A 23,443-nucleotide genomic window follows, 5' to 3' on the forward strand; every position below is an offset into this window, starting at 1 on the left:
AACGTTTGTTTGTTTTTTTTTTTAGTAACGTATTTTTTTACATTTTTGTGTCGACACTATTCACCATCTCTTTTTTCAACAATGACGCTCAGTGTTCAAGGAATTGTTAAGTCTGAAGAATCCGTAGTTTCTCATCAAAATGCACTGCCTCTTTCTACTCCATTCGCAAGCCGGCGTTCTAGAAAACAGACCTTCCCCCAAAGTCCGAAGCGCCCGGGGCGTGAGGGATCCGAGCCTTTAGCAAACTCGGATCCACCCCATCCAGGAATTCAGGAGCGCGGAAGCGACCCGGGCTGGGGAGAGGCGGGCTCGGAGGCGGTGGGCGGGGCCTGGGTCTGGGGGCGGGGCCAGTGGGTCCCGCGGGCTCCCGCCAACCCCCGCGCAGATTTGGCGCCAAGCGCGCAGGCCCCTTCTCGCGGCGGGAACCTCCAGAATCTCGCGATCAACGCGGTTTAGCCGCCGCGCCCGGCCCCGCGCTGTGCCCGCGGCGGTACCCGGGAGGGTGAGAGCCGGCGCGGGGGGCTGGCGGGCTGGCGGGCGGCGGCGGCCGAGCGAGGGGTGGGTGGAGGAGCGGAGGTGCTGGCGGGCGTCGGGGAGCGAATGTGGAGGTTGGACGGGGATCTGGGCTGAGCGGGGCTGGGAGGCCGCGGCGGACTGGGGGGAGGAGGGCGGCGGTTTTACCTGTCGTTTCTCTCTCGGGTCCGCCGCTAGCCTCGTGCAGCCGGAAGGCGCCCGGGGGACTTGGCGGGCCGCCCGCGGTCCGGGGGCTTCGCAGGACTCCCCTTTCCACAGGCGCTGCTTCTTTTGATAATTTGGATGAGGTTGGACATTGGACCCCTAACGGTCTGGAAGTGACTTGCAGTTTGGATATTAAACCTGGTGCCTTCGGGGCGCCCGGGCGGCTCAGTTGGTTGAGCCTTGGGCTCAGGTCGCGACCCGCCCGGCCCCGCATCGGGATCCCCGCAGGGAGCCTGCTTCTCCCTCTGCCTGTGTCTCTGTGTCTCTCAGGAATAGATAAAATCTTAAAGAAAATTAGTTACTGTCACTCCTCTGAAAGCTGGAGGACTAGCGGCGGAAGCTTAAAAGAATTTCATCGATGTCGAAAAACAGTATATGCGATCCCCGCCAGGAAGTGAAAGATAGGTACTTTATTCACTACCACTTTACTAACAAACCCCACCCCGTGCTTGGCCAGATTTTTTTTTTTTTTTTTTTTGAAACAGAGACACAGGCAGAGGGAAGCAGGCTCCATGCAGGGAAGCCCGATGCGGGACTCGATCCCTGGTCTCCAGGATCAGGCCCTGGGCTGAAGGCGGCGCTAAACCGCTGAGCACCCCCCGGGCTGCCCAGGTCATCACTTTTAATCACAGTTGTTGGAGACTAAGGTTTGTATTGGTCCCTTGGGACTATCAGCTTGCACCAGGAGTGCAGCTGCCATCCTCACTGCCCCTGCTGAACCTGGGGATTAGAAGATGATAGGCAGGTGATTTAAAACACCACAACACTCTTTTATTGCAATGTAGCAACTTCTTTCTTTGCTAAGCCTTCCCTTGGTTGTTGGGAAAGGGTTTTTTTTTTTTTTTCTGTTTTTGTTTTTTAAAGATTTTATTTATTTATTTATGAGAGACAGAGTGAGAGGCAGAGACACAGGCAGAGGGAGAAGCAGGCTCCATGACGGGAGCCAGATGTGGGACTCGATCCTGGGTCTCCAGGATCACGGCCTGGGCTGAAGGCGGCGCTAAACTGCTGAGCAACCTAGGCTGCCCCAGATTCCTTACATTGCTTCTTGCTACACTTAATATAGTTTGTGCCCTGCCGCCAAACTCACAGCTCCCTGTTATCAAAAAGTGTGAACTTGGGACACCTGGGTGGCTCAGTGGTTGAGCATCTGCCTTTGGCTCAGGACATAGTCGTGGAGACCCAGGATCAAGTCCCACATCAGGCTCCCCACGAGGAGCCTGCTTCTCCCTCTGCTTGTGTCTCAGCCTCTCTCTGTGTGTCTCTCATGAATAAATAAATTTTTTTAAAAAAGTGTGAACTCCATTTCTTCCCAGAGAAACTTGACTAGAATTAAACTTAACTTGAATATACTTCTTGTAGATAGGAAGTGACTTAATATTTTTTTTGCTACTTAATTTTTTAAAAGATTTTTATCTATTTTAGAGAGAGAGCACAAGCAAGGTGAGGGGTGGAGGGAGAGGGAGAAGCAGACTCCCCCCTGAGCAGGGAGCCCCACACAGAGCTCTAGCCCAGGACTCTGGGATCATGACCTGAGCTGAAGGCAGATGTTAAACTGACTGAGCCCAACCCAGGAAGCTACTTTAGGTTAACTGCCTTTACAATTTTGAAAACCTGTGGTTGTTGAACCTTAGCTGGAGATAGGTGCGTCATCATCAGGAGTTTTGTTTTTATGTATTTGTGGTCACCAAGATTTAGAATTGGAGGGACTTTAGGTATCATTTAGCTCTAGTAGTTTTACAGTTTGGGGGAAGCTTTGGAATCTATTCCTTTTTTTTTTTTTTTTTTTAAGATTTTATTTATTCTTGAGAGACACAGGCAGAGGGAGAAGCAGGCTCCATGCAGGGAGCCCGTTATGGGACTCGATCGCCGGTCTCTCCAGGATCACGCCCTGGGCTGAAGGCCGCGCTAAACCACTGAGCCACCCAGGCTGCCTGGAATCTTTATTCCTCATTCAACAAATATTTATGGAGCACCTGCTGTATATCAGCTTTGGGGATACGGTGGTGGAACACAAAGACTCACCTGGTCTTTGCCTTTTTAGAGCTGCAGTCTAGTATGGAAGACAAACATTAGATAATGACAGAAATGGAACAATATTAAAACTGGGTAAGTGCTATGAAATTGGTACTTGACACGTTGAATGCTTATTATAGGATTTAATTCAGGGAAATTAGGGTAGATTTATATGAGGAGGTGAGAATTGAGATAGATAAGGAATCAGGGAGGAGCCTTCAAGATAGGAAATAGCCTTAGCAAAGGACCCATGCCTGAGGGATTATGGCTCTCTCAAGAAACTGGGGGGAAAAATGTATTAAGAGTTGTATGAAGTGAGGCTGGAGAAAGGAGGAAGCTGTCAAATCAGGCAGGGCCTTGGAGTTTTATCAGAAGCCCAAGAGCATTAAGAAGCCATTGAAATATTTAAACCAAGTGGTAATGTGTTTGACTTTACATTTGCAGAGCTTCAGTCTAGCTGTACTACGGAGAATGGTTTGAAAAAGGCAAAAGTGGTTATGAGTAATTGAGTAACCAAAACAAGAAACATTAGGAAGTCATTGTGGAGATAGGGAAAAATGGAAAGACTTAATGGATGAATAGGAAGTAAAATGGACAGGATATGTAGGATGGGGAAGGAAATATTGAGGTTTCTTACTTGCATGGCCGGATAGATGTCGCTCATTGGGAAAATTAATTAATTGATTTTATTTATGATTTTATTTATTCATGAGAGAGGCAGAGAGAGAAGCAGGCTTTCTGTGGGAAGTCTGATGCAGGACTCAATCCCAGCACCCCAGGATCACGCCCTGAGCTGGAGGCAGACACTTAACCACTAAGCCACCCAGGCATCCCTGAATTGGGAAAATTTAGAAATTTGGTTTTGGACATGAGAAGTTATAGATGCCTCTGCGAAATTTAAGAGCTATAAAATGAGAACTAGGGATTTGGAGCTCAGATTTGATGGCTCAGGTAGAGGTAAAAAATGGTAGATAAATATTCATCTATAAATAACTCTTAAAGCCATGTACATTAGTAAATGAAGAGGGCCTGGGATGGAGTCTTGAATACTTACTGCCAAGGTTAGGGGAGATGAATCTGCACAGGAGATCCAGGAGTGTCTGGAAAGGGAGGAAAGCCATGTGAGTACTGTGTTCCATCCAGAAGCCAAGGAAAATAGTTTTTCAGAAAAAGGAACCAATTAAAAGTGTCAGATGTTGCTCAGAGGTCAAGTTTGAAGGTACTGGATAGCGTTCTTTCCAGTTTTCAACCTGAGGATTATTTTCTTTTCTTCAGAGGAAACCTTAGAAGACGAATATGTTAACAGATTTTTTAAAAAGCTGCTTTGGTTAAAGTGGAGATGAGGTGCCTGAACCCTGCCTGTTTTACATCCATTTGGACCATGTTTGAAACTCTCTGAAAAGTCAGAATCATTTTATGATAGAGGAGACCCAACAGTTGAGGATTTGCTGAAAAATCATGTAGTTATTGATTGGCAGGGTCTACATTAGACCCCACTTCTGATTTCTAACCCAGTTTTTTCCCATAATTACTTTCTTCTACTTTTCATGATATGAATTTAAAATTTGGTTTAACTGACTGAAACACATGCATTTTGCTGCAGGTGGAACAGTTTTAACTGTAGAGAGACTACTTGCATAAATAAACTTCCTTTTTTTTTTTTTTTTTTTTTTTCTGTAGAGGAGAAGATGCTAGAGCCAGAGGAGAATGGCTTGATTGACTTACCAGATTATGAGCATATAGAAGATGAAACTTTTCCTCCTTTTCCACCTCCAGCCTCTCCACAGAGAGGAGATGGAGAAGGAGCTGAACCTGATGAAGGTCTGTAGAGAGTTCCAAAAAAGTGCCTGTGTTCAGTTATCCACTTGTCAGCATAGAAATGATACGTTTTACAAATGAGGCTTAAATTATTCAAGTAATATTAAATATTGGTATATTTCTTCAGAGTCAGGGAGAGGAGCACCTGTTCCTGTACCTCCAAAGAGAACAGTTAAACGGAACATACCTAAGCTGGATGCTCAGAGGTACACTTACTACTATTTCCTTAAATGTTCATAGTTTTTTATTTATTTATTTTTTTTGTTTTTACAATTTTCCCCCCTTATATTAAAAACTTTTAGTCGGGAATCATCTGGAGATCAGATATCTCTCTCTGGGAGAGGGGGAGAGAGAATCTTGCAGACTCCCCACTGAGTGTGCCCCCTGCCCCCATGGGACTTGATTTGAGGACCCTGAGATCATGACCTGAGCTGAAATCAGAATTGGATACTTAACTGAGCCACTCAGGTGCTTTTTTTTTTTTTTTTTTTCTTTCCTTTCAGTTCAGCAGATATTTTTCTTATGATCTTGCTTTGGCCTTGATGGCTCTAGAAAACTTGAAATTCAAAACATATTTCTCTTCACAGATTAGTTTCAGAGAGAGGGCTTCCAGCATTAAGGCATGTGTTTGATAATGCAAAATTCAAAGGTAAAGGTCATGAGGTAAGAAATGTCTGATTTTTATTCTTTGTTCTTTCAAGTATCAGTAGAGCTATGGGCCCATTATCCTATTCTGAAGAATATTAGAATGTTTCACAGATACTATGATTCATCATCATATCTGTTGAGAAACTAAGATGTAGTGGAAAGGGCACTGCTTAAACAATCAGAAAAAAATGTCTTATAGTCTTCTTTCCTAAAGCCACCGTAAGTCTTTAGGAAAATCACATCTAAGTCTAAGCTCTGAGTTTGTACTTTATAATTTCAAGGAATAAAATTGAGTTAGTTTACCTTAACGGTGATTTTAGGCTTCAGGAGAGCAAGGACTTTACCTGTATCAGTCACTTACATGTCCCCAAGATACGGCACATATATTGTTATATGTGTCTGATCCATAATAGGCATCATTTACGGTGAAAAATGAAGACATTTAAGAACTGTTGATGACTGTCCAAATGTATATTTTAAAAGTCTCTTACCCTTTTTTTTTTTTTTAAAGTAGGCTCCACACGCAGCATGGAGCCCAGTGTGGGGCTTGAACTCAGGATTCTGAGATCAAGACCTGGGCTGAGATTGAGTCAGATGCTTAACTGATTGAGCCACCCACGCAGCCCTAAAAGTCTCTTTGACTAATGTAGAGTGTAGATAAACTTTTTTGCGGATATCTTTGTAGAGCTTTGCAGTTGAAGTATTTTGAAATATATGCTTAATTTTTTAAAAAAGATTTTATTTATTTATTCATGAGAGACAGAGAGAGAGAGAGAGAGAGAGGCAGAGACAGGCAGAGGGAGAAGCAGGCTCCATGCAGGGAGCCCGATGTGGGACTCCATCCCGGGTCTCCAGGATCACACCCTGGGCTGAAGGTGGCGCTAAACCGCTGAGCCACCCAGGCTGCCCTCAAATATATTCTTTAATTCTCAAACCTGTGGGGTAGCTTTTGGTCCCATTATCTAGGTAAGGAAAGGATATTTTAGAGTTTTAAGAATGCCCCTTTCATAGCCCAGCTAGAGTAATATTAATGCAGCTGAGCACCATCTTGGTGTGCTATGCAGGATAATGGGAAAGACGGAAGAGGCTGGAAGCAGATGGCAATTCAGATACTGTCACACTACCAAGGTGAAGGTGAACAGGTCAAGATAGCCTGATATGGTAGTAGATAAACAACCTACACTACTTGTAGGCAGCTGGATATAAGGAGGTAAAAAAGGAGTAAAAAATAATCCCAAGAGAGGTGCCTAGTTGGCTCAGTCAGTAGAGCATGTGACTCCTGATCTCAGGGTTGTGAATCTAAGCCCATGTTGGGTATAGAGCTTACTTAAAAAAACAAAACAAAAACCCCAAACCATACCCATCTCAGTTAATTTATTGCCCTTGTTGAAATTTTCAGGTTGTAATGATGAATTGGTGCTTTGAATTTAATGAAGTCTTCATCATTTTCATAATAAGTACTTTATTAAAATAAATGAGTTTATATAACGGATAAAAATTTTGTGTTTCATCACTGGGTTTATGCTATTTAGTCTTCTGTACTTTGCCTTTGAAAATTTGTACTGTTTTCTCACAAAGTTGAATCCTCCCTGCTTTTTTCTCCACGTATGACTTGAAACGTCCCATTGTATTTAAGTGTTTCTTTTATGACTCTTTGGTCTAACATGACGTTGTAAGGTGACTGACCAGCTACCCCCAACAATTGGAAAATAGTCTTAGGTGATTGAATTAAAAACAAACAAATTTATCTTTATTATCAGAAGGAGAATGATAACACATGCTCTCAGTATTACTTTAACATATGTGCTGCCTCAGCAAGCACAGTGCTCTCAGTATTACATGTTTAGTTACTGGTAGAGTTGACCTTTGACTTCTTAGAGGAGATCAGTTTATAACAATAGCCAGTATTTGAGTGTATACTTTGTGTCAGGCACTTGTATTACTTATTTCTCATACCTTATAAAGTGTATATAATAATACTCTCACTTTATACATGAAAAAGAATGCACAGAGGTAGTGATTTGCATAAAGTCACACAGCTGTTAAGTAGCAGGATTCAGATTTGATCTATGCAGTGTGATCTATAGCCTGTGCTTTTGACTATTCTATTTTAAAATACTGTTGTGGGATGCCTGAGTAGTTCAGTCGGTTAAGTGTCCGACTCTTGGTTTTGGCTTGGGTCATGGTCTCAGGGTCCTGGGATAGAGCCCCGTGTGGGGCTCCATGTTCAGTGGGGAGTCCGCTTATGGATTTCTCCCTCTACCTCTGCCCTTCTCTCCACTCACGTGTATGCATGCTCTCTCTTACTCTCAAAAATCAGTAAATCTTTAAAATACTGTTAAGAGAAGAATAAAATATTTTACATTAAAACCAGGAATTTGGAATTTGTTATTCATTAGTCCAGTGTCTTAAAACTTTTTCATTTTCATTTTTAAAAATTTCATTGTGATGTTGGGACGCCTGGGTGGCTCAGCTGTTGAGCATCTGCCTTTGGTTCAGGGCGTGATCCTGGTCCCAGGGTCAAGTCCCACATTGGGCTCCCTGCTAGGAGCATGCTTCTCCCTGCCTGTGTCTCTGCCCCTCTCTCTGTGTGTCTCTCATGAATAAATAAATAAAATCTTTAAAAAAAATTTTTTATTGTGACATTGAAATTTCCTATATAGAGAGGTATTGTAAAAAAAAAAAAAAAAGAGAGAGAGAGAAAGAGGTATTGTGCCCTGAGAACGTTTTTTCTTTGTTTGTTTGTTTTTCCCCCGAGAACGTTTAAACAGTTGTTGCTAGTCTTTGTACTTTGCCCTTGGGATTTCTGACTGTATTTTCACAGTGTTGAATTCTCAATGCTTTATTCTTTATATATGATTAGGGACCTGTCATTTTGTTTCGTTATTCCTAAAAGATATCTTGACATATTTTATTAAAGCTTATTTTCCCATATTACTTTACAGTTCTGAAAAGATACATGATTATCTTTTAACTTTTATTAAGTTTTCATACTGGGCTTTTTAAAATCTATATCCAGTGGTCTTTTAGACTGCAATCCTCTAAGTTCAATATTTCTCTCCTTAAAGTTTCTTCAGAAGTTTCTTGACCTTATAAATATAAAATGACACCAGTGACTTTGGCATTACTATTCAATTCTAAAATCTGCTGACAAGGTCAGTTGTGAGAATGAGTCTTCTATTTAGCATTTTTATTTTTATGTGCCAGGCTGAAGACTTGAAAACGCTAATCAGACACATGGAGCATTGGGCACATAGGCTATTCCCTAAACTGCAATTCGAGGATTTTATTGACAGAGTTGAATACCTGGGAAGTAAAAAGGAAGTTCAGGTAGGTGTTGAGATTATTATGAATATCATTCATAATGTTAAATAGTGCCAAGGATAGATTTTAGTTGAGGCTAAGTCACTGTTTGGCGTTTTCATTTTGAAGTCTGTCATGGTAGAGAGAAGGAAAACTAAGAGTAGTTATTAACTTTTTTGAAACTAAGAATTGAATGAATTCTCATTTTCCCCCAAATGTTACTTACGAAAATGTAAAAATACCTCTTTATTTTCAGACCTGTTTAAAACGAATTCGACTTGACCTGCCTATTATACATGAAGATTTTATTAGCAATGATGGTAAGAATATAAGTTTATTTCTAATAATTTTGCTTTTAGAAATAGATCTAGTTGGGGCAAGGGTAGATTAAGCACTGGGTTCTTATCTATATTGAGTAGTTGAGTAAACATAATTATAGTAACTAGGAATGAGTTGAAATGCTTTGGTACATCCAGAATGTTGTTTGGTACTTGTTTCTTAAAGACATGACTGCAGGTGCCGTTAAGAGATGTAAAAATACAGTCACAGAACTTGAGCCTTTGAGAACTCTGATACCCATTATCCTTTGTAGTGGTTGGTTAATGAAACTAAATGACAAGATGTAGTGTAGTGTTCATACAAATATACACCATTAAAAGTGTGTATTAGAATCTAGGGAATTGGAATAATTTGATGATGAAATAGTTTACACTTAAGAGTACAGATCCTGTATATAGATGGTCCTCAGGTTAACAGTGGCTTGACTTATGATTGTTTGACTTAATGATGGTGCAGAAGTGATATGCATTCAGTGGAAACCATACTTAGAATTTCAAATGTTGGTCTCTTGTGACGCTGGGCAGGAACAGCCACACTGAGGGTAAACAACCGATAGATTGATAACCATTCTGTTTTCCACTTTCAGTACAGTATTCCATAAATTACATGACATATTCAACATTATAAGGTAGTATAATTGTGTTACATGATTTCGCGTTAACTGTAGGCTATGTAAGTGTTTAGAGCATGTTTAAGGTAGGCTAGGTAGATTAAACCCATTTTTTTTAAACCCATTTTTGATTTAAGATACTGTCAACTAAAAAAAAAAAATAAGATACTGTCAACTGATGATGGGCTTATCAGGATGTAACTTCATTTTTAGGTGAGGAAGGTCTCTTGTGACTGTTCCTGGTATTGATTGCATTTGTTAGTTGTACAGTGCAACCATAGACGGTCACACACATCAAAACATATGGTTCCTGCCGACAGGGTCTGTATAGTTATCAGATTCTCTGTGCGATGGCTCCATACATGTTTGTTTATTTTTGTTTTTTAAACTTTTAATAGATGTGATAGAAAATGCAGACCACCCCCCCAAGTCTTTATAAGTTGTTTTTAAAAATGTGAAGAATTATGACTTAAATAATCAATATCTAATATTTTGGTAAAAATGTATGTATCAATGGCGTGGGATTTGGTATATTGAAAGGAATTAATAACTACAGTAAATTACACGGCACATACCACTGGGTTAGTTTACTTGGCAGCAGTTTTTGAGCTGCATAGTGTGTGCTAGAATTTCAGGGATAAAGATGAGTAAGGTCAGACCCCTTGGTTCATGGCCTAACAGACTAGTGAATGAGTGAGACATCTATTCTGATTGGTGCTTATTAGAGATAAGAATAAGGCACTGGGTAGGATGCAAAGGAGAGCGTAGTTGCTTTTACCTAGGAGAGGGGAAAGCCTCACAGAGGACAAATCACGAGTACTTTGAGTGATAAGCAGTAGAGTTCAGGCAAAGGTGATTTTGGAGAGAGGGACTGACTCATTTGTGCAGAGGCATAAATTAACAGAGGACTATTGATGGAATTACAGGCCTGCTGATACACTGGGTACATAGCAGAGACCTCTATCTCGGCCCTGTTACTGAATCTGTCCTCTCTGTATCCTAAGAGAAGAGTCTAGATTTTTTTGGATAAGGCACTACAATAGTAAAAAGGTTTTGAGCATTTTATTTACTTTTATTTTTTAAAAAGATTTTATTTATTTATTCATGACAGACACAGAGAGAGAGAGGGGCAGAGACACAGGCAGAGGGAGAAGCAGGCTCCATGCAGGGAGCCGGACATGGGACTCCATCCCAGGTGTCCAGGATCACACCCTGGGCTGAAGGTGGCGCTAAATCGCTGGGCCACTGGGGCTGCCTTATTCACTTTTATAATACATGTATTACTTATATGATAAATAACACATTTAAAATATATATATTGAGAGAGAGAGAGTGAGCACACACACAAGACCAGATAGGGACAGAAGGAGAGGGAGAAGCAGATTCCCCACTGAGCACAGAGCTGGATGTGGGACTCCATCCCAGGACCTTCACATTATGATCTGAGCTGAAGTCAGACACTTAATGAACTGAATCACCCAGGTGCCCAATAATGCACATTTTTATTCTCACTAGAACATTACATGAGGTTTTAGAGTAAGAACAATGTGACTAAATATTCTACTGAATTTTTTTTTCCTCCAAAATTTTGGACTGCTACCTGATTGATGATTTGAAGATGTGATTGTAGTCATCCCTGCACCCCTCATCTTGATTTTACCTTACAAGATTCACCCAAATGGAAGAATAACATTAACTACACTTAATTTTTGATATATTCATTTTCTCATCCCATTCATAATAAATGAAGGATTTTTGCTGAACTTCATAAGCAAATTACCTTTTTTCAATCGTTTTTCTTAAAAGCCAGGGATTACATTAAAATTTAATATAACTCCTCTGTTCAGAGCTGTGTAGTGGCTCTTTATTTCGCCCAAAGCAAAAGCCAAAATCTTTATAATGTCCTCCTTGGCCTTAGAGTATCTATTCCTTACCCCACCTCCCTACCTCTCTGACTGTATCTTTTACAGTTCTCCACTCAACTGCCGGAGTGACACTTGGCTCCTAGCTGTTCCTTGAACCTCCCAGGCACATTTTTGTCTTAAGGCTTTTGCACTCTTACACTCTGCCGTGAACACATCTTTTGTCCTCCTTCCTGCCCCTAAGTCTGCAGGGCTCTCTACCTTTCAAACTGTGCTCAAATATCAACTCAGTAAAGTCTCCCTGACCACACTATTTTTTTTAAAATTTTATCTATTTATTCATGAGAGACACACATAGAGAGGCAGAGACAGAGAGAGAGAAGCAGGCTCCCTGCAGGGAACCCAACACAGGACTTGATCCCAGGACCCGGGGATCACGACCCGAGCCAAAGGCAGGCACCCAACCCCTGAGCCACCCAGGCGCCCTTGACTACTCTATTAAAATCATACTCCCACCCCCAATCCTGATTCTCTGATACTTTTTTCCCCCCACAGTACTTATTTCCCTTTAATTAGTGTATATTTGCTTATCTGTTGATGTGTGCCAGAATGGTGGCATCCTGTAACACATTGAATTAATTAAGCGCCTTTGCCAGTGAATGAATTTCACGTGTGGTTCTAATTTTTGTAATCCCATTTTTATCAGTCAAAGCTCCATCAGTGGTTATGTTCACATTGGTTTTCCATAAAACATTGTATTAAAGAGGCCATTTACTGTTGAAGAGATCTTTTCCTTTCATGGCTCACAAAACAGAAGTTCTTTATGTCATCATTAGGTCAGAATCCTGAATGCCCTGTAAGGTGAAGCATATTAGAAACCCCAAAATTGCATTTTTGGTTCTAATATTTGTTTCTGAACTTCTGTAGCAATGTTTTCTACCTGTATTCCATCTATGTTTCCTGATAAAATAATGCATTTTAGTTTCTTGCTAAATTTTTTGTTTCCATGTCAGGAAAAAAAAAACAAAAAACATTTTTTTCCCCATGTCTTGCTTTTTGTCTTTCACCGTTAAGGAAGAAACCTTGAAAGGGATTTGTTGTAAAATTAAATATCATAGGATTTTTAAACCTTACCAGAATAATTATAAAGGTTTGTTTTCTGTTTTAAATGTTTTGCTAGTCGTGTAGGACAAGGTTAGTGTGTGTAAATTCATATTTCCAGTGGTGGTCTTGGTAATACGAAATCTTGGGGTTTATTTTTGCCTGATTTTTGTCTGATCATATGATGTTATTTATAATTTTTTTCTTAGCCATGTAATGTGAATGATGTAGGGGAAGGTGAAGTGTCAGCTTTGCTGTTTTCTTAGTTCTTGCTTGTGTCTCTATTATCTTGTCTACCTTCTCTTCTATATATGGTTATTTCACAAAAATCTTTTTAAGCTACCCCTTGTGCATTTTGTTGGGGTTGTTTAGTGTTAAAACTAGACAGTCTGCTTAATTGGGTGATCAGAATCAGCTGTATGTCACGGTATGCTGAAATTTAAAAAATGACTGGGGCACAGCTTTCCCATCTTCTGCAAGGTGGAGCTGTCTGCCTTTAAGGCCACATACAGGCCACATAGTAACTGTCCTATGGATAAATGATAGTTTGTCACTGCCTGTCTTTAAGTTCAACAATTTCTCTCAATTCTTAAATATAAATAGAAGATACAATATGTACTTCCTGTACCACTGTGGATCATTTTAGGGGGCATCCTACTTTGAGATAACTGGCATTCAGGACTCTAAGAATTTAGTAGGACTAAAGTAGAGAGCATTTTTTAAAATTAATGTGGAAACATGTCCATAGATCTCTAAATTTCTTTTACCTTTTTTTTTTTTGAAAGATTTTTAAGTAATCTGCACACAATCTGGGTCTTGAACTCACATCCCCAAGATCAAGAGTTGCATGCTCTACTGACTGAGCCAGTCAGGCACCCCTCCTTTTTCATTTTGTGTCTGAGTTTTACCCCATTAAAAAATAGCTTATATAAAATTATTACTGTGTCATATAGACTCTATAGCAAGCCACTAATATGTTGTTGTTTAATGTAAAGCAAGAATATGGTTTGGATTCTTTTAAGTTCCTTAGCCCAAACAAAATATTTTTTAATCATAACTATGAACTTTTGCTTTCTGTTCATGCATATCATTGGTATTTGGAACATTCTCACACCTCAGAGCAATTTGAATAAACAAATAGTTTCTTCAGGTCTGGCACCTTGTTACTTTAGGCTGGTTTTTAAAGCTGCATTATGCCCTTTTTCTAACTACGCATGTACTAACTTTCTACCGCAGGTGAAGCAGGAGAAAATCATGGCTATGATATAACTGCTACTGAATTAGATCCCTTTTTGACAAACTCAGTGGAAAGTGAGAACTTTGTTTCTGAGCCAAGTAGAAGCCTAACAGAAGAACAACAACAGAGAATAGAGAGAAATAAACAACTGGCCTTGGAAAGAAGGCAGGCAAAACTACTGAGTAATAGTCAGTCCCTTGGAAATGGTAAATATTATGCTGGTTTTATGTGCTACCATTAATATTATCAGGGACATGTTAGAAATTTTAACTTCTCTACTACCTACAAAATAAAAATGCCTCTATGTATAGAAAAAATCTGATGTATTTAGTTTATATCTGAGAGAGAGCGCACACATGTATATATATGGGAGCTAGTTGGAATCCTCAAAGAATAAATGAATCCAACATGGTTTTCTGCATACCTGAGTACCTTTTAAAAAATTAATCACTTCACCTTGATTCTGAATCTGTCAAAAATACATTCTTTCCTGACTCCTTAAAGTATGTGACACATGTTTTATCTTTAGGATCATAATTTTGAACATTAATTATTATAGTACTTTCCTAAACATACAAAATGCCTTCTGTACCCTTTGAGGATTTTAGAGCTATTTGCAATGACTTAAATGGGTGTTTGCTTTTTATTGCTTCGTGTCACTTAGCCATCAGTTTGTTTATCTGATGCATTCTTTTAAAACTCTTGAAATTTACTGTTTTTAAAATAGACTGCGGGTAAAACTGTATTTAAAAATAATGCAAATTGGTTTTAAATGAAGCAGATTGCATGTCTTTTTCAATATCCAATATAGTTTTCCTTTTGAAATGGGAAAATAAGAATTATGGTTAAGTAGTCAAGACACCATGTTATAAGACAAGTTTCACCCAAGATAATAAAATTCTCAAGTGAAAATTAGTGTGACTACATTGTCATTCTTTCCGATTAAAATGAACTTAATCTTCAACTTTACAAATGGATGTTTTATTACTACCAGGTGAAAAATTACATGAGAGTCCAACTATCATTGATGGCAGTTCCTTTGCTGTCATTATCAAAGTATACCTGGCAATAAGCATTTTAAGGATCATTTTCTATTTATAATATATGACTTTAAGATTTGCCTACACAGAAATAAGGATCCTAAATTTTCTTTGCTAGAGGTCACTTTGATGTGTAGCTATTGAGCATTTGATTTTTAAAAACTTTCATCTAATAGCTGTGATTTTTGAATGAGAACAGTTGCATTTGGCTATGATTCAAGAGTTTGAATTCAGTACCTTTCAAGACTTGAATTTTTGAGTGGACTTTATAGGTATATAAAAATGACTATTTGGAAGAAAGTCATCATAGGTTTCATTTCTACTGATATAAGCTTGTGAAGAGTTGTATTTATCAGGTAAGATTGGACCAGGTGCTTATAATGAGTAATGACGATGATTTTTCTTTCAGACTTACTAATAAACACACCCAGGGCACCAACCATCGAAGAGGATGAGGATCAAGAAGAGTCATCAGACAGATTTCACAAAGACATTCTAGACAATCCACATAATGCTGCTGATGCTAATAGTGTAAATGAAGAGGAGGAATTAAAAATAGAGCACACACCACTGGACCAATCCTTTTAAAATGTACAATAGTAACTTTATGGTTTATCCAGAAATGTTACTAAGATTGGATAGGGTTCAACTAAGAGAAAATCTATTAGCTTGCTGTCCTCTAAGTTTTAGATTAGCATGTATTTTCTTTACTTGGAGTGAAAACACAGATTCCTGTTTAAAATCTGGTATTATTTATATTTATACTTGTTTCTTACTAACTTTAGTTGAGCCTATTTATTCTCTTTAGTATTCATTTTTATACAGATTTAACTTTGTAAAAATGATAAGTAGTTAATAAACACCTTCTGCTGCTAGTGTGCCATTGAATGTCTTGTTTTCACTAAATTGGGGATTTTAAGATATAAATATATATTGAATGTTAATGTCCATTTTTAAGAAATAAAAATCTTATAAACTATCTCTAGAGGCTTTATGAAAGTTTCTTACTGCTATTTAGTTCTGCAATTCACACTTTTGGTAAAATGTTTAAGGTTTCTCTATGTGTTTACATGTATTTTGAGGAGTCACTTTAATACTTAAAGGGTCACAAGAAAGGCTGCTATATTGCCTGGCCTGTGTTGGTGCTAGGGGAGTTCAAATGCTCATTGGTACATTACTGACTAGTGGGAAAGAAACTTGCAAACATCCTGGGGAACAGAGCACCTAGGGAGGATCCATCGGGCGCCTTTGAGTTGGTAGAAGAGATTCCAAGGATTGGGAAGGACATGTCCAATAGTGATACAGAAATGAAAATCTAGGAAATAAAGACTTGGGAATGGCAAATATGAGGCTAGAAGTGGTAGGGCCAGATGGTGAGAAGATCTGATTGGAGCTTGTCCTGCCTGAGTCTATCAGCTGGGAGGAGGAGTAAATTACAGATAAAATGCCATGTTGACAACCAAGTTTAAAGGTCTGATCCATGGCAGATTTCCACAGGGGACCGGGAAAGGCAAAGCTAGCTTTAACAAACTAGGAGGTGGGAAGGTTGCTTTTATTTTTCTCGCTTTGTTTTTAAAGATCTTATTTTTTTAAGTGATTTCTACACATGGTGTGAGGCTAGAACTTAAAACCCTGAGATCTAGAGTTGCGTGCATGATCCACCAACTGAGCCAGCCAGGGGCCTAGAGAAGGTGGCTTTTTGTGAGACAGACTGGCACAGTAATGGTGCTAAAGTGGCTTTTATCTGTGAAGCCAGGGCAGGTGGCCATCTTCATGCCATCAGGCTTGCTGACTTCTCTTGTGGATGGGGTGACAAGGATGGTTTGGCTGAAAGGCAGGAAGTTAATCTCAAGAACATAGGGGCTGTGTGGGCAGGCCTCTGGCTGGCTGTGGACTGGCCTAGTGGAGGACTGAAAGAAAAGTTATTTTTCCAGCGGTAGGAAAAAAAAGTAACAAGTCTTAAACAAGGGCAAGGCCACTGCAACTCCATCCAAGGAGAACTTGGCCAAATAGGGTGGAAAGGGAAGTTTGAGAGAACAGGCCGTACTTACCTGTGCACTCCACCCCACTCCCTGTGCCTTTCCCCCCCGCTGGTGTGGGGATAGTAGGGGAGGTTTGAGTCAAACATGGCATAGGAGTTTTAGAGTGGGTAGGTGGACAGAACTAAATCTTACCTGTAAGAAAGCAACTGAAAAGTCAATCTGACATGATGTCAGAGGGGCCAATGATCCAAATGCCCCAGAGGAGCAGTTAATAAGAAATATTAAAACATTTTGAAAGAACAGATTTGAGACAAGCTAATCAAAAATCAATTCTGGATTTATTAAAAGACTGGCAGTGTAACTTGCAGAGTCACCATTCATGATCTATCCATTTCTGAAAAATCAGTTTCCAAAGGGACTTAACTGCACCTCAATGCAGCTTTAATGATGAGAAAATGTTTTGTGCACTGGTGAACTATCTATCGAATCCCAATGGACTAGAACATTAGGTGACACGGAACATTAGATATTAATGTTAGAAAGAAGGTAAAGCATTCACAAAACAGCTCTTTTAATGAAGTAAAAAGAGTATTTCACATTACATAACTGTTGGAAACATCCAGGAGAGCTAGGTCCCTTATCTCCTCCAGGAGTGTGTACAGGCTTCTTCCTTTGGTTTGGCAGTATTTTTGATAATCTTCCTGAATGACGTTTACTTTGACTTCTTGGGCAAGCTGAGCCTCCTCCACAGATCTAGTTACTTCTTTCACTAAATCACTCTTTAACAAGAGGGAGCTCTGATGAAAAAGTTCTGTATCTGGTATCATGTACGGTTTGTTGCTTATTATTTCAAGCCTGATTGTATCTGAATGGCAGCGAGAGGCCTGTACAGATATTCTCACCTATCACAAAGGAGAAAATGCGTATTATCAAATCACATTCTTGATGTTAGATGTTGAAAGCAATGTTTAATATAAGTATGGACTTACTGTGACATGGTCAAACAAATGGAATGTAACAGATTCCCCTCCTGTTGTGGTAGAGGTGATTTTGTTTTGAAATCGTTGAAGGGATCCTGGTTTCCATTCCGAACGGCTATCTAAGCCGCATGAGATCACTAAACCATCTTTATTTCTGAGATAAGCAGCACCTTTAATCCCAAACCTGAATCGTTGCCAGAAAAAAAAATGCAGAGATAATGTATTCTTAGTATACAAATTTTGTACACTTATTAATCAAGAAAGCTAGTCTTCTAGATTAAAAATTTTCCCTCTCATTTACCTCCAAATATTTTACTGAGAAGATGGAAAAATATTTTGCTAAATAAAAGTAAAATCCCTATCTTAACACTGATGTAGATGTACTAGATGCTAATCTTTTATACTTTTTTTTTAAAGTAGGCTCCATGCCCAGTGTGGATCCCAACGTGGGGCTTGAACTCACAACTGTACCATCACAACCTGAGCTGAGGTCAAGAGTCAAATGCTTAACTGAGCCACCCTACTTTTATACTTACATAGTGCATTATTCTATTACATTATGTACATCAGTACCCAAATAGTTGTATTTTAGTAGTTTATATCTAATATACTGTTTGTGTTCTACACTTAGTTTAACTATGATTTTTTTTTTTTTTTTAAGATTTTATTTGAGAGCATGAGCAGGGTGTGTGGGTATGGGGTGAAGCAGAGGGAGAAGAAGACTCCCTGCTGAGCAGGAAGTCCAACTATATGGGGCTCTATCCCAGGACCCAGAGATCATGACCTGAGCTGAAGGCAGATGCTTAACCAACTGAGCCACTCAGACGCCCCTAGTGTAACTATGATTTCTTAACTATTAACGTTAGATGTATTAGATGTAACATACCTTGGTATAAATACAAGCACACCATTTGTTCTAATTGAATATATAACTCCATCAGATATGCAACGCTCCTCATTCTCTGGGTCTTTGTCTTTAAAATACATGCACTGGAAGAGCTCAGTAGATTGCTTCTGAGAATGCTGTGCTGCCTGTAAGAAGCACAATGTGAAGCATGCGGACATTCCTGGGGAAAACACAGAACTCAAACTCCTACAGAAACAATGTCTTTAAAAAGGTAGGCCTCTAGAAAACTATTCATACAAATATTCTCTATTATGAATTAAATCAATTTTGTGGGAACCTAACCATCGAACAATCATTCTCTCAAAAATGTCTTTTAAGAAAATAACCTGTTAAAAATAACAACAACAAAAAAGCCCTGTTTGTTATTTAGAATCCCTTACAGTTCATTCAGGTAGAGGAGAATATCCATATCCATGCCTCACCTTTATTTTCAAGGCTGTCCTACCACAAATCCTGCTGCTCTAAGTATAAATTAGTACTGCTATTCTGGAGGGCAATATAGTAATACGTATCAAAGTTTTATTTATGCAGCAATTAATTACTGCCAGGAATATATCCAGGCGACAATCTGAGAAGTCTGTAGAAGTGTATATACAAGGAGGGGTATAAACTGAATTGCCTAGAAGAGTACTGCCCAACGGAACTTTCTGCAATGATGGAAATGCTCTATAGATCTAGGTGGCCCCAAAGGGAGCCACTAGCCACATACATCTACTGAGAATGTGAAACGTGGCTAGTGCAACTGAGGAACTGAGCTTTTAATTTAATTTTTAAGAATTTAAATAGCCTACATACCTAGTGGCTATAATACCACACAGCAGTGAACTAGCATACAGGATACAAAAATTATATTACACATTTAGGTAGTTTCCAATTTTTCCTGTATCACCAAATGCCCTTATTCTATGCTGTACAATAATGTAGCCACTAGCAAACAACAGAAATTAAAATACAGAGCAGCTTTTAAAACAAAGATGTAATTACTCTAAAGTGGTGCTGTCAGTAACAGATATGTCAGGTGCAAAAGATTTCAGAGAGCAGGTATGGTGCCATATTTGTTAAAATAAAGCATTGTCTAGAAGGGTGAATAATGGCTATCTCTGGGTGGTAAGATAATAACTTGATCTTTTACGTTTCTACATTTTGGGAAAAACATCTAACTCATGGTTAAATCTCCTAAACCCGCATTAAGTGACTTCATAATATTTGTAAATGTATTGAGAGCTACACAAGAAACTTTACAGTTTTTCATGTTATCTCAATGGTTAGAATAATGCTAGAATTTAATTCACTAGAATATATGGCACTTTTTTCTACCATACAAAAAAGCTGATATATTCTCTTAGCAAAAGAGATGATGGATAAGAGAATTTAAAATCCCTTCTTACTCGGTTTCTGTTGTTGATATGTCTGCATAATTCCTCAAGATCTTTGTTGCTTAACAAATTGTCCTTAATTTCCATTTTCTTATCTTTTGAAATGGCTGCCATTAATAATCGGTGTACTACAATATCTGAATATCTTCTTATTGGAGATGTAAAGTGGGTATATTTATCTAATGCAAGGCCTTCAAAAAGAAACCAAAAGATGGAAATCAACAAAAAAATACACTTTTTTAAACAACCCGCTCAAGGTTATGGCCACACAAAAGAAAATGCTATCATTCACCATAATGATGGAACTCTTCCTCCGCACATGACCCCGTGGAGAAATACAGTGCATTAGACATGGCCTGTGTGGCCATGGTTCGCAGCAACCTGTTTACAATGGGATCGTTGGGGTCATTTGCATTATCCAGAGAATCAGCCAGTGTTTTATTGGACCTGAAAAAAAAAAAAAAAAAAAAAAAAAAGAAAGGAAAATATTAGTCCCCAGCAACAATTTGCAAGTCAATGCGCTCAGAGGGAAATCTTTCACTCATCACTCTGAAGAAATTTTATTTTGGATATGTTTTAGACACAACTCTTTTCAACTATAGAAATCTAGTTTGCTTTTGAGATTTAAACAAAGTAAGTGGGGGCGCCTGGGTGGCTCAGTGGTTGAGCAGCTGCCTCTGGCTCAGGTCGTGATCCTGGGGTCCAAGGATTGAGTTCCGCATTGGGATCCCTGCAGGGAGTGTCTCTGTGTGTCTCTCATGAATACATAAATAAAATCTTAAAAAAAAAAAAAACAACAAGAACCTTTATACACCTAACAGCATAGCTTTGAAATAAACAAATAAAATCTTAAAAAAAATAAAGTGTATCAATTTAAATACATTTCTGAAGTATGTACTGATACCTATGTGGTTAACACCCAGCATATAGTAGGTGGTCAAATACTTGAAATAAAGTATTGAAATAAATAGGATTACTTGGTGTTTGCCTGTGGGGTATATGAATTTAAACCAAGGGAAACAGGTTCCTTACTTCTGCATTACAAATTGTAGGAGATCAAAACTATGCCTAAATAAACTCATTTTAATTTTAATCTCTATACCTACATTATGGTAAATGAAGAGAGCCAAGAAGCTTTCTATTTTTGGTCAAAGATCTGACTGTCACATTTTAAGAACTACTGCAAGATAAATTAGTGTGCAGCACTCCTGCCATTGCTCTGCCCCCTTAGAGGAGTTACCGTGTATCTATGAAGAAGCCTTTGGCTTTAGCACATTCTCGCAGTTCAGAAAAAAATTCCTGGTGTGGAGGAGGGTGTTGGCGCAGCAAGGCCTGATGAGGGAAGCTTTCCCAGATCTTCCGGGCTACCCAGTGGTTGGCCAGGATCATGCACTCAGCCACGGTCTCATGGATTTCCAGGGGCTGCTTGGGGATGAGGTCATGGATGTTCTTTTTTTCATCCAGCTGAACACGAACCTCTACCCCCTCCAGCTCCAGGGCACCACAACGGTCTCGCTTAGCTCGGATGTGACGCGCTATGTCCGTCAACTTTCCAAGGGCCCACGCTAGCTCCTCTAGCTTGGCTTGTCTGCTCTTCGTGTCCAGGTTTTTGAGTTCTGGAATATCCTCAACCACGCTGACGTTTCCATCCAGCAGTTCCTGGGCCACTTCATAAAACAGTTTGTAGGCTGATCGGATGATGGTTCTGCCGAACCACACGTTCTTAATTTCATAGGAGGTTCTATCCAACTCCCAGATCACACTTACAGCATACCTACAAAACCAGTAATGCTGGCATTATCACTCCATTCTTCCACTTTTGAAGCAAGGAGAACTAGACCCTATATGTGACTTAAAAGAAATGACAATGCTACAGGTTTCTGGACCAATGTCTCAATCCAAACATTCCACTATTTACTAAAAAAACTATTTAAAATTAGGGATCCCTGGGTGGTTCAGCGGTTTAGCACCACCTCCGGCCCAGGGCGTGGTCCTAGGGTCCCCGGATCGAGTCCCACATCAGGCTCCCTGCATGGGGCCTGCTTCTCCCTCTGCCTGTGTCTCTACCTCTCTCTCTCTCTCTGTCTCATGAATAAATAAAATCTTAAAAAAAAAACTATTTAAAATTAAAACCAACTTTAGGTTCTGCTGAGCTCTGAGCAAATCTGAAAGGAGTTCACATGTAATGTCACACAGGCTATCTTACAGTTCTCCAGTTTAGTTAGACTAGCAAAGCACTGAGACAGCCACGTCTGGTGGGCTCTTTAGTAAAGTAGAAGAAAGCAAGCCTTTCAAATCCTATAAAGTAACACTGAATTATCATATCACTCTCGACGGTAGTTAATTAGCAAAAAAGTGTATTTGGTAAAGAACCACTTTACCACCAAATCACTGTTTAAAAACATATGCAACATTAGCGACTCGTATAAAAAACAAAAGGTTAATTTTCCTAATATGTAAAGAGTTCTTATAAATCAATTACAGAAATGGGAAAACTCAAAAAAAATGGGAAAGGAACATGAAATAGTTCGCAGAAAAGGATATATACATAAATGACTGTTAAACATACACAAAAATGCTTAACCTTATTCATAAAAGGAAAATGCAAATTCAAACCACCTAAGTAAGATACCATTTTCATCTCAAATTGGCAAAGATGAAAAAATGCAACATGTGTTGGCAAGACTTTTGGAGAAAGCATTCTCACACATTGATGGTGGGACTGTAATTGGTGTAACCCTTATGGAGGGCAATTTGATTACATCTATCTAAACACAAATGCATTTATCCTTTGACACAGAAATTCCACTTCTAGGAATTCATCCTCTAGGCATACTATACTTTTAAACATGTGCAATGACCTATGTTCCATGTAATTCGGTGTAGTTTTGTTTGTAATAGCACAAGTCTGAAAATAATCCAAATTTTCATAGACAAGCAACTGTTAACATGGAATGGTCTCCACACTGTATTGTTGAGAAATAAAAAAGCTGCTGAAAGCATGCACGCGCACATACGCATATATATTATATAAAATGTCACCAGTTGTGTATAAAACAAAGATCATATGTCCATTTGTGTGTATATACATTATATCTAGAAAAATACATGAGATATTGGTAACTGGGGCCAAGTGATAGGAGGGGAGCCTTTCACTAAATATTTTTTAGAATCTATGAATTTTGGACTATATAGTCTTATTACATATTCAAAGGTAGATATAAATGTTAATTTATATATAAATGTTAATTTATAAATGTTAATTTGTTACAACAAATAAAGAACTCCCCAAGTTCATGATCCTCAGGCAAAATAGCCTCAACCAGGGAATCCACGTGCATAAAGTCCTATGCATTTGTTCCCAGACTTTAGCTGAGTTTAAAAAGCCAACAACAGAGGGAGAAGCATCCTCATAGCTAGACAGAAAAGACAAGAAGAAAAGGGAGAGCTAAAGAAATAAAACGGCCTACAAATAAGTGGCACAGA

At 39.1% G+C, this 23,443-nt stretch overlaps 2 protein-coding genes and 1 non-coding gene across 12 annotated transcripts in view; 2 read left to right on the forward strand and 1 right to left on the reverse strand.

The window, feature by feature from the left end:
- The first annotated feature begins 380 nt into the window (after positions 1–380).
- On the forward strand, positions 381–15,691 carry TIPIN (TIMELESS interacting protein). Of its 8 annotated transcripts, none has more exons than XM_041729904.1 (9): positions 410–502; positions 2,783–2,847; positions 4,435–4,575; positions 4,700–4,778; positions 5,160–5,235; positions 8,428–8,550; positions 8,780–8,843; positions 13,672–13,878; positions 15,122–15,691. In XM_041729904.1, the coding sequence occupies exons 3-9, from the start codon at positions 4,443–4,445 to the stop codon at positions 15,298–15,300; spliced, it is 861 nt and encodes a 286-aa protein (XP_041585838.1). In that variant the 5' UTR covers positions 410–502; positions 2,783–2,847; positions 4,435–4,442; the 3' UTR covers positions 15,301–15,691. The 8 variants fall into 8 exon arrangements, with proteins under 8 accessions (XP_041585852.1, XP_041585838.1, XP_041585857.1 ...); XM_041729908.1 differs by lacking the exon at positions 410–502 and adding an exon at positions 508–558; XM_041729911.1 differs by lacking the exon at positions 410–502 and adding an exon at positions 590–608.
- Positions 9,702–9,837, forward strand: LOC121486016. Its single transcript, XR_005986499.1, has one exon.
- A 1,322-nt stretch (positions 15,692–17,013) lies between the features above and the next one.
- Positions 17,014–23,443, reverse strand: part of DIS3L (DIS3 like exosome 3'-5' exoribonuclease) — a 33,828-nt gene continuing 27,398 nt past the window's right edge. For all 3 annotated transcript variants that reach the window (XM_041744594.1, XM_041744595.1, XM_041744596.1), the window contains 6 exons: positions 21,198–21,731; positions 20,250–20,404; positions 19,970–20,148; positions 18,561–18,706; positions 17,684–17,858; positions 17,014–17,596 (listed from right to left, as the gene is read on the reverse strand). In XM_041744594.1, coding sequence (XP_041600528.1) covers positions 17,288–17,596; positions 17,684–17,858; positions 18,561–18,706; positions 19,970–20,148; positions 20,250–20,404; positions 21,198–21,731 — 1,498 coding nt within the window. In that variant the 3' untranslated portion in view covers positions 17,014–17,287. The remainder of the gene's footprint in view (positions 17,597–17,683; positions 17,859–18,560; positions 18,707–19,969; positions 20,149–20,249; positions 20,405–21,197; positions 21,732–23,443) is intronic.

This window comes from Vulpes lagopus, chromosome 2 (genome assembly GCF_018345385.1).
Source record: "Vulpes lagopus strain Blue_001 chromosome 2, ASM1834538v1, whole genome shotgun sequence".
Lineage (NCBI taxonomy): Eukaryota > Metazoa > Chordata > Mammalia > Carnivora > Canidae > Vulpes > Vulpes lagopus.